General features: G+C 48.3%; 1 protein-coding gene across 1 annotated transcript; it reads left to right on the forward strand.

Moving 5' to 3' along the window:
- Positions 1-2,041: 2,041 nt before the first annotated feature.
- Positions 2,042-9,553, forward strand: LOC123377729 (probable G-protein coupled receptor 83). The gene is made up of 4 exons (XM_045030958.1): positions 2,042-2,538; positions 5,668-5,793; positions 8,237-8,370; positions 8,929-9,553. Exons 1-4 carry the CDS (start codon positions 2,158-2,160, stop codon positions 9,551-9,553), a joined length of 1,266 nt encoding a protein of 421 aa, XP_044886893.1. The 5' UTR covers positions 2,042-2,157.
- The last annotated feature ends 1,059 nt before the right edge of the window (positions 9,554-10,612 follow it).

The raw sequence follows: 10,612 nt of genomic DNA on the forward strand, positions 1-10,612 counted from the left end.
TTTCCTTGTTATTCCATCCATAATCTAGGTGTTATCTTTGAGTCGGCTGTCGCTCTAGACCCAAACATCCAGACCATGTCTAAATCTTGCCACTTCTTCCTACACAACCTCTCTAATAATCTGTCTCGGCTCTCAGTCCACACAACTAAAACTAAAACCTTCTTGTGTTTCGATACATGCCATCTCTTCTGGCCTTAACAAATACAAGCTTGTCCACTTCAAGTCCATTTACAATGTTGCTGGTAAGATCATCTTGGTTCATCACTCTGACTACATCACTCACCACACCTTTTCATGCCTCACCCTGGATCCCTTTCTCCACCACATCAGAAACAAGCTATGGTACTTTAATAATCTTCACAGTTCAACTTCATCTTACCTATAAACTCCAATACGTGTCAGCTTCCACCTCCGCTCTGCCAACCATGCCAGCCAGCTTTCATCACCTATTAGTCCTTTTTCCTCACAATCACTTTCATGCTGCTCTTTAATGCTTCGGAGAAGCATCTCATGAAATCTGTCCCCTACCCTCCTTCAGATCCCTTCTAAAAACTCCTCTTTGCTGGGATGCCTACAAAGCACTCGAGGACAGCTAGGCAGGGGGCGTGCTGTGACTACTGTCTGTTTTACTCAACATGACGGATTTACTGCTACCTCGTCCTCTCCCCTGCTTGTTTGCTGTATCTCTCATCATAGGCCTGGACTGTAAACTCTTTGGGGGTGGGGGCTTTTCTCCTTAATTACTGTGTGTAGGGTCTCTAGCAGAGGGGCCTGACCCTTTGCTGGGGCCTCTAGGCTCTACCATAATATCAATGAAAATATAATAAAAAATACAACTATACCCCCCTTGCCATTTGGGGCAGGGGCTTTTGAGAAGCAGTATCCACAGAGAGCAGCACAGAGTTAGTCCCTGGGGAAATGAAACTGCACCTGCCTGCCTAACCTGTGTGCTTGGGGAGTAGGCTGGGGAAGAGAAGAGGAGGAACTGGGAGGTTACAAACCTAAACTGACATGCCTACATAACCAACTCCACAGCCAGAATAGTCTCTATGGCTAGGGCCATCTTGGCATGTGCACTTAGCCTAGGGTGACCAGACAGCAAGTGTGAAAAATCAGGACAGGGGGTGAAGGGTAATAGGAGCCTATATAAGAAAAAGCCTCAAATATCAGGACTGTCCCTATAAAATTGGGACATCTGGTCACACTAACTTAGCCCCAAACCGGCCCAATGCTTGGGGGAAAGGCATCCTGTGTCCAGGGCTGGATGGGGGTCGGTTTTTGTTTCTTTCCCGGGAGAGAATAAAGACAAATCAGGAGTTTCCCCCTATCTGCGGTCGGCCCCGTTACTCCGTGCTCGGCAGACACAGGGGCAGTCCCGAGGGGGCCCAGGTATTAACCTGGAGGCTGCCCGGAGCCAGAGCGCTTCTCTGGCTCTGCGAAAGGACGGGGCTTAGCCAGGCGAGCAGCTTCCCCTCCCGCAGCGGTGCGTAGCGAGGGCGGGGCTGTGTGTGTGTGTTGGCCGGGGGGGGGGATTAAAAACACCCCCTGCAGCCAGTCTGCAACTCTACACTTGTCACGCTCCTCCCCGGCCGTCTCTGGGGCTGTAAAACCCACCTCAGTGGCAAGTCGGGAGGGAGAGAGAGAGAGACCCCATTGGCTCTCGCACGTGCAGCATGTCATCCAGCCGGCTGCATATAACAGGAAAAGCGGGGCCCGCTCAGCCCCAGTCACTGCCCGCCGCCTCCAGCGCGGAGCGGAGCGATGCTGGCAGGGACTGAGAGCAGCGGGAAGGGCTGTACTGGCCCCTGGGATCGGACCAGGTGGGGGGCGTGTCCTGCTCCAGGGCGGACACTGCACCAAGAAGCAGTTTGGGAGACGGAGATGTGACCGGCATTGGGACGCGGTGACAAGGCAAGGGAGCAAGCTGCCGGGCCGGGTGGCGGGGAAGCAGCAGCAAAGCCCCCAAAGGAGCGAAGCGGCCAAGCTGGAGGCAGAAGCCCGGAGCCCAAGTGACTGAGAGCTGGCCTGGCTTGCCGCGGTTAAACGAGCCCCAGCATGCAAGCCGGGCTCTCCCCCCGGCTCCCACCGCCGAGCTGCCCTGCCTAGCGGAGGAGAACCGCTCCCACTCCGCGGGAACTTCGCCGCTGCTTCGAAGCCATGAGCAGCCACGTGTGGTTCCCCTTGCAGTACATCGCCAAACCCTACCGCCGGGCACAGGCCCGCAATGGCTCCGACTTCTTCTCCGCCCTCTACGGCTTCCCCAACCGATCCTCCTTCTTCCACGGCGACTTGGACCTGGACGACCTGGGGGACTTTGACAGGGGCACCCGGTACGAAGGGGAGTCCCAGAGCCGGACGGTGAAGGCGCTGCTCATCGTGGCCTATTCGGTGATCATCGGCATCTCGCTCTTCGGCAATATCCTGGTCTGCCACGTGGTGATCAAGAACAAGAGGATGCACTCGGCGACCAGCCTCTTCATCGTCAACCTGGCCATGGCGGACATCATGATCACCCTCCTGAACACGCCGTTCACCCTGGTAAGCGGCGCGGCGCCCGCACCAGCTGCCCGGGTCTCACGGCCTGGGGGAGCAGCGCTCTGCCTTGGCCGCTGCCCCCTGCCGCCCCGCCGGCCCCTTCCCGGGAACACGCTGCCCGCTCCGCGTGCTATGGGCCGGCCCGAGCAGGCAGCAGCGCTGCGACGGGAGAGCGCCACAGAGAGCTCTATAGCCAGGGGGTAACTTCCGAGAGTTCACTTGGAAAGCGAGTCCTAGTCCTGCCCCGCATCCTTTACTGTCAGGTTTGCAAAATGCGCGCGTGTGTGTGTGTGTGAGAGAGAGAGAGATTGTGTGTCAGGGCTCTGGGAGGGGTGTGTGGATTCATTGTGTTTGTGATTGTGTGTCTGTGGCGGGGATGGGGGATATGCAATCAATGCCTGAACAGAGACCGCTTTCTTTTTCTTTCCGCTCTCCCTCACCTTCTGTATTTCCAAGGAATAAAAATAAATATCCCTGCGTTGCCTGCTCAAGTAGGGACCATGGTTAGCTCCTCCACCTCGTCCCTCTCCCCGGGCCATGCAGGAATCTGTCCACCTCGTCCTGCCACACACTCAGTCTCTCTCTCTCTCTTTCCTGCTGGAGTGAGCAGGGCTTGGCAGTCCATGCACCCCAAGCGGAGTGGATAAAGCTGTGGAGTGTGAACCTGACTTTCTTGCAGGATTCAGGGGGAGACACAGGTGTCTTACTCCTATTGTTCATCTGAGGATGAAGAAGAGGGGAAGGCTTTGCAGTGTGAAGTACACCCAGTTTTCTGTGGAAACTGAATAAGCAGTGTCTGTCCTTGTTAAGGTCCCTAAGAAACAGGTTGATTTCAAAGTGTGCTGAGTCGGGGCCACTTCACACAGACTGTGTAGGCTTCCCATGCTGGGGGAATATGACCCCTGAACTCCTGGGTTTGGGTGATTGGATTTATTAGCTCTGGGATTAGATTGCCTTTGTCTTCATAATGAGACCTGGAAAGAAAAGAATAGAATGAGAGGGAAGAGTTAAAGTCCCATCTAGTCCTAGGGTGACCAGATCACCCAGGTCAAATATCGGGACATGGGGGGGGGGGGGGACAGGGACAGAGGGGGAAAAAATGGCGGCAGAGCAAAAAAAAAAACCCCCCACCCCCGATTCCTCCTCCCTCCGCAAGCGCTGGAGGGAGGCCCGGGAGACTCAGGGGAGCACGGGGCCGGGGTGAGTGTGAGTCTGGCCTGGCCCCAAGCAGGCAGGACTTGGGCGTGGTACCTGGAGGGAGAGTAGGGGGCGGCCTGCAGGGGCAGGCGGCGGTTGTTCTCCCCACCTGGGCAGCGGGACTTGGGAGCAGCCGCTGCTGCAGCTCCCACAGCCACGGGGGGAGGAAGCGGCCGCTGGCCAAGTTTGGCGGCTGCAGCTCTAGCACCCATTAACCCCCCGAGCCCGGGCCTGCTGCGGGGACCCAGCGCGCACCCAGCCCCTGGCCAGTCGCGTCTAGGCTGGCTGCCCAGCTGGTGCAATCCCGCGGGCGGCCCTGGAGTGGGGGCAGCAGGCCCCAGCCCCCCCATCCCGCTTGGGTCCCGCAGGAGAACGAATGGGGCTGGGCTGCCGCTGCCTCCGCTGCGGGATTGCACCAGCCGGGCAGCCAGCCCAGACGCGACTGGCCAGGGGCTGGGCGCAGCGTGCGCGCTGCTGGGTCCCTGCAGCAGGCCCGGGCTCGGGGGGTTCTGGCCCGGGCGCCAAAGCCGCAGCCGCTGAGCGCCACGTGCTTGGCCGCTTCCTCCCCCCGTGGCAGTGGGAGCTGCAGCAGCGGCTGCTCCCGAGTCCTGCTGCCCAGGTGGGGAGAACAGCCGCCGCCTGGCCCCGCGGGCCGCCCCCCTACTCTCCCTTCAGGTACCGAGTCCTGCCTGCTCAGGGCCAGGCCAGACTCACACTCACCCCGGCCCCGCACTCCCCTGCGTCTCTTGGGCATGGCATGCTTGGCAAGAGGCGGGGATTTGGGGAGGGAGCCAATGGGGGAATGAGGGGGCAGAGTCAGGGCAGGGGAGGGCGCGAGCCCTTCTGGGCTCCGGAGCCTTTGCTTGTTTGTCCAGTGTCCCGACCTAACATTGGTCGGGACGCGGGACAAACAAGCAAATATCGGGACAGTCCCGATAAAATCGGGACGTCTGGTCACCCTATCTAGTCCACTGCAGGCTAATACATAATTTTCCCTACTGTATATTCTGGAAGGCTTTGTCTAGTCTTCTTTAAATATCCCCGATAATAAAGCTTCCCCCATTTCCCCTGAGAGACTTTCCAGTCTAGTAATCTCACCATCAAAAAAACTTCCCCCGTGTTCAGTCTGAACTTTAAAAAAAGTAAGACAACTAGGATGAAAATGTAAACTCTGTAGGGGAAGAATGGTGCCTTCTTTCATGTTTGTACAGCACCTGGCACATTTGGAGCATTGCTGGAAACAAGTAATAATTACAATTACCCTCCCCCCCCCAAATCCTTATATTGACTTTGCGCCAGGCAGCGTAGGATTGTTATAGTGTGAATGGCACAGCTGTTGCTCAAACACCAACAAACAAAACCTCATTGTTTAGGAATAATAGGAGGCTTCATGCACTACTTTCCATGACAGTTTGTGATGCCACGAGGAGATCATTTTCAAAACATCCACTGACGTCAGTGTGATTAGACATAGCATCCACATGCTGCATAAAATAATCCACAATAAGAAGTGCAATGTTAAAATCCATGAGGAAGGCAATCAGTGTTATAGTGTTATCTGGTTTCTCAACTCAGAGGGCCCAGTTCTCTTCTTGATTACAATAGTATAACTCCAGTGACTTCACACATGTATCAACAGCACGTCACACACACACACACACTCCTGCCCCTAGGACTGTGACAGATTTGTTTGTTTGCTACTTCTGCACTCTCCTTCTGATCCCCTTGTGCCCTCAGCTTACCTTTCTGCAAAAATGGGTATGGTACATCAACATCACTTTATAAATATATTAACTATTTAATTCTCACAATAACCCTGGAAGGCAAGTTTTAGTATCCTCATTTTGCATCCACCATCTGATTTTACCGATGATGCCTATTGTTTTAATCTACATTTGGCATGGCCTGTGTGTTCAAATATTGTTTGTTCTTCAGGTGCGATTCGTAAGCAGTACCTGGGTCTTCGGAAAGCTGATGTGTCACATAAGCCGGTTTGTCCAGTACTGTTCTGTCCATGTTTCTGTGCTTACCCTTGCAGCCATTGCACTGGATCGACACCAGGTATGCATCACATAACCCTGAATTTAAACTCTAGCAAATGTAGGGATACTTTAGAGAAAACAATCAATATTCAACCTGTTAAAGCCCAGCACCTTGTGCCCTGTGATTTCATGAGCACCTCAGCTTTTATCTTAAAAAAAAAAAAAAAGTTCTAGGCATTAAGGTTGTGGAGAAAAGCTTGAAAACATGACCCGAGGGTGACCTGAAGGATGAAAACCCAGAAAGCAAATACAAATAATTAAAAAAAAAATTTAAAAATTGCATGGTCTTTAAGCCACTCATGACGTTTTGTGGCCCAACTCATGATTTTTGGGTGCGTGGAGTTGGCAACATGCAGGACTGTACCATTTTCCTGTACAAAGAAAAAAAAGAACAGGAGTACTTGTGGCACCTTAGCGACTAACATTTATTTGAGCATAAGCTTTCCTGGGCTACAGCCCACTTTATCAGATGCATAGAATTTTCCTGTATATTCAGCTGAAGTTGGACCCATATTTTCCCCTACAAAATTGTTCCCTGCAAATAGTGAAAGGAAAAAAAAACCTCTACAGTTTTGTTGCATAAGATAACATGAGTTCATACCTACTCCTTTCCATGGATGATAATATAATTTAGCATTTGACTGGATCCAGATTATTGTTTCTGACCCTAACTATTGTGCACTAGGATATAAAATTGCATAAGAGTGCACTCAGGTGTGGGTTGCCATTGTTTCTAGCACAGTTGGAATTAATATTAACAGCTATTACTGACAAGAAATTTCACTCGACAAATGTTACAGTTAGACAAAGTTCCAAAAGAATGACGAACCCCACTAAGTGCTCAGATTGTCAGTTGTGTATGCCAGCTGCTGTGAGAAAATGAAAGCAACTGCTGGAAAATGGTTTTTTTTTTTTAAACTGCTAATGTTTAATAAATTTCCCCATTCGGTCACCAGAAGTTCCAGCACTATAACACTCAAGGGCAAAGCATTGCATTTCACAAGAAAGGTGTTTAGAAATACTATATTTTACATATTGCATGATCAAAGATTGCAAATGGTTGGGGAAATAAGAACCAGAGCCTTAGTCTGACTGCTGAGCTTTGCTAGCAATTCATAAATATTATTTTAACTAAGGGAGAACATGATAACTTCCTCTAATATTGGCAGGATTTAAATAGCTCAGGAGTGAAATTGTTTAACAAAAGTCCAATGGGACATATCTAGGAGTAAGGGGATGCAACTGAGCAAGGAAAAGTCATTTCCTGAAATGAATTTATTTTCTAATCCTGGGATGTATCAGAGTGTGGAGCAGATGCTCAAAAGAAGTGATGGGAGCCCTATTATCACTTGGGACTTTGATAATTGGAAAAAGCACTCAAGAAAATAGTGGAGGGAAGAAACCTTCATTAGCAAAGAGACGGTTGGGATGATTTAAATAGGCGTTTTTCATTGTCAGTGGTCAACATAATCATCTATGGATTGTGTTGCTCAAAGGTCATCACGGCTGGTCTCTGAAGCTGTGTTTGTGGGTGGCACCCAATGTGTTTCTCCACGTTGCAAGCTGTTCCAGTAATTTGTATTTAGAGAGAACTTTACATTTCTAGGCACTGTACACCCTAAATATCCTTCTCCAAAGCCCTGTGAAGTAAGTATCATCATCCCTGCTTCACAGATGGGGAAAAATGAGGCCCAGAGACGTGAAGCGACTTGCTCTAGTGCCCAGATGGAATCATTGTCAAAGCTGGGATTATTTACAACCCTGCACTCAGTCCACAAGATCAGGCCGCCTCAGCGGTGGAAGGCTTGCGTCAGTTTTGCTTTCCAGGTCTCTACACAATGCAAAGCTATAATAGCATTTGAAAGAGTAGCAGTCAGGGTGACTTTTAGACCATGATTCTTGTGAGCTTCCTTCAGCAGCAAAAGCAACGAGCAGGAGGGTGGAAAATAAAGCAGCTCACACACACACACACACACACACACACACACACACACACACACACACACACACACACACACACATTTGTGCCACACCATCGCCAACACAGTCTGGGGCCTACCAGTAAATGAGGTAGGCTTCAATGGGCCAGACACTAAAATTGGTCCCCACAGTCATCAAATCCGCAAAAATCTCTTTCCCATCAACTGAATGCCAATGTGGGCATCATTGTTACATGACCAAGTTACATTACCATCACTCACAGCTAAAGCCTGATCTGTTCCCATAGTAATTGGTGCTGACTTTGTTGTCTTTGTGAACATGTTTGCTAGCTGCTGCTAAATTCAGCAATGGGGGTGGGAGGGAAGTGTCCGGCTGCTGATGCGATACATCACATTCCAGAGTTAATCTATGTTTTTGAACAGTTAGTCCTGTTGTTATCAATTCAGAAGGGTTCAAATGGAGTCTTTTTAAAGCCTGCTATGAGAAGATTTAACATGCTCTGAACTATTTGTCCTCCTTAGGTTATAATGCACCCTTTGAAACCCCGGATGTCAATTGCTAAAGGAGGAATTTGCATCATTATAATCTGGGTTATGGCCAGCTGCTTCTCTCTGCCCCATGCCATCTACCAGAATCTAGCAAGATTTGATATTGGGTAAGATGTATAAACAGGGGTAGTTTTTTTTTTAAGGCGCTGCCTCAATTTAACAGCCATAAATTATAAACACACATGGTTATTTTTTTCTGTTAGTAAAAATTAGCTGAAAATTGGCAACTGGAAAAACGTTTAGTTCAAGCAGCATGTTTCCACTTTGAGTTTCTCTCCAATGATCAATGAAAATCAAAGGAGTCACTTTTATCTTTATTAGTCAGTTCCATCTTCATTTTCTCAGTGCAGCAGACACTGCAGAGGGAGGTTCATTTTAACTATTTCCATTAGAATTGGCAGATGTAAATTGGAATAGGGTTTTTGTTTTTCCGTGAAGCTTTAATAAAAGTTTTTTTAAAAAGTAAATAAAAATCTACATTTTGGTCCAAATTTGAGTTGAAATTGTTCACTTAAAGATGCACTAATCCATGTGTCTGAATGAAATCCTCTATCTGTTTACCATATGTGCCCAGCTATCTTATCTTATTTTATAAGGGTCCTATCCCCTTTGTACTACATGCTTATGATTGTGGAATTAACGGGTTTTCTCCTTTTGTGCTCCAGGAACAGAACTATACGAATGGTCTGTCTCCCCAGCTTCCCTCCTCCTGCTGATCTCTTCTGGAAGTACCTGGACTTGACTACTTTTGTACTCTTGTATGTCCTGCCCTTGCTTGTGATCTCCATCACGTACACAATGGTAGCCAAGAAGCTCTGGCTGAGGAATGCCATTGGAGACGTCACTATGGAGCAATACTTTGCCCATCAGAGGAAGAAGAAGATGACACTGAAGATGTTAATGGTGGTGGTGGTGGTTTTTGCTGTCTGCTGGTTCCCACTGAACTGCTACCTGGTGCTCATCTCCAGCAGGGCCATCCACAGCAACAATGCTCTGTACTTTGCTTTCCACTGGTTTGCCATGAGCAGCACCTGCTACAACCCCTTCATTTACTGCTGGCTCAATGAGAGCTTCCGCTCTGAGCTCAAGTCCCTGTTGTGTGTGTGCCGGCGAAAGAATGCAGCCCAGAGCCATGCACTGCAGTCCATCTCTCCTCCTTTCAGGCATGCCTGGGCTGAGAATTGTCATTATAAAAGGGGCAGCTGCTCTCAGAAAGCAAGAGCATCTTCCCAAAGAAACTCTGCAAAGACAGACATATCCAGCGTCCAGCCAATTGTGACAGGGAGCTAAGCCACTGAACTGACAGTTAATTGAGCTCCCTGGGTCCTGAATCTAGAAAATTGGATATTACATTTGTTTGTATTAAGTTACAATCACAATCAGGAGCAATTGCACAGACTGGGTAATGGGATATAGAGCCTTTAAACTTAGGAGAAAGAAGACCTAATTACTACTATATATACTTTGGGGTGACAGTTTATTTTATGGAGAAAATGAACAAACTAAAATAATTTAATACTTTTGATTTATTAATTTATTCAAGACTGATTCCTAACTTTTACAACCACTTTTGGATTTGTGTCCCAGGGGCTTTGCCTACTATTTGAATGGTAGGCACATCCAGTATATTATGTTTGTCTCTCAAAAAGTAATCTTAAATCAAGACAATTGATTATTCTGAACTGCTTAGTGTAGTGTTTATTCCTTCACCACAGACAATAGTGCTTCTCAATAACATTTAAAATGATCAAATGAGAACACAAGCTAGGTGTATGCAAAATACACAGAGAATAAAACAAATACAGTTCCTTTGCTCATAAAGATTATTATTATCTGCAACAAAATACAAATGAAAATTTACCTTGCAATCTCTGATCAAGCAACAGTGTCTCCGGTGAGGTAATTTACAAGAATTAAGGAACTGATGAAACTGACTCCTATCTATAGTTGCAAACAGTTTAATATGTGCTCTCAAGATTAAACACACGCAAATAAGACTTCTGGGTCTCAGTCGAGTACAGGACTTGTAAAAGGAAATTGTTTAAGAGGATCTCTCAATTTTTCTACTCTGCCAGGTTTTTCTATTCTCCACACACAAAAAGTATTAATTTTTGTTCAAAAATTCATAGCATATTTCATTTTATGAGGTCTTTCATGCCTACAACCACTAAATCGCCTGTTTGACTCTAACACAGGTTAGGAGTGAGCCAAAGTCATTGCCTTTCAACAGCTTTTCACTGGCCTATGTGAAATGAGCTGGTGATCTCAGTAAAGCTCCTAATGGACAGGTGTCCACAACACAGAGTCTACCACTGCAATTGGCAATCTTGGCAGATTCAACGGAGAGCC

Source organism: Mauremys mutica, chromosome 9 (genome assembly GCF_020497125.1).
Source record: "Mauremys mutica isolate MM-2020 ecotype Southern chromosome 9, ASM2049712v1, whole genome shotgun sequence".
Classification (NCBI taxonomy): Eukaryota; Metazoa; Chordata; order Testudines; family Geoemydidae; genus Mauremys; species Mauremys mutica.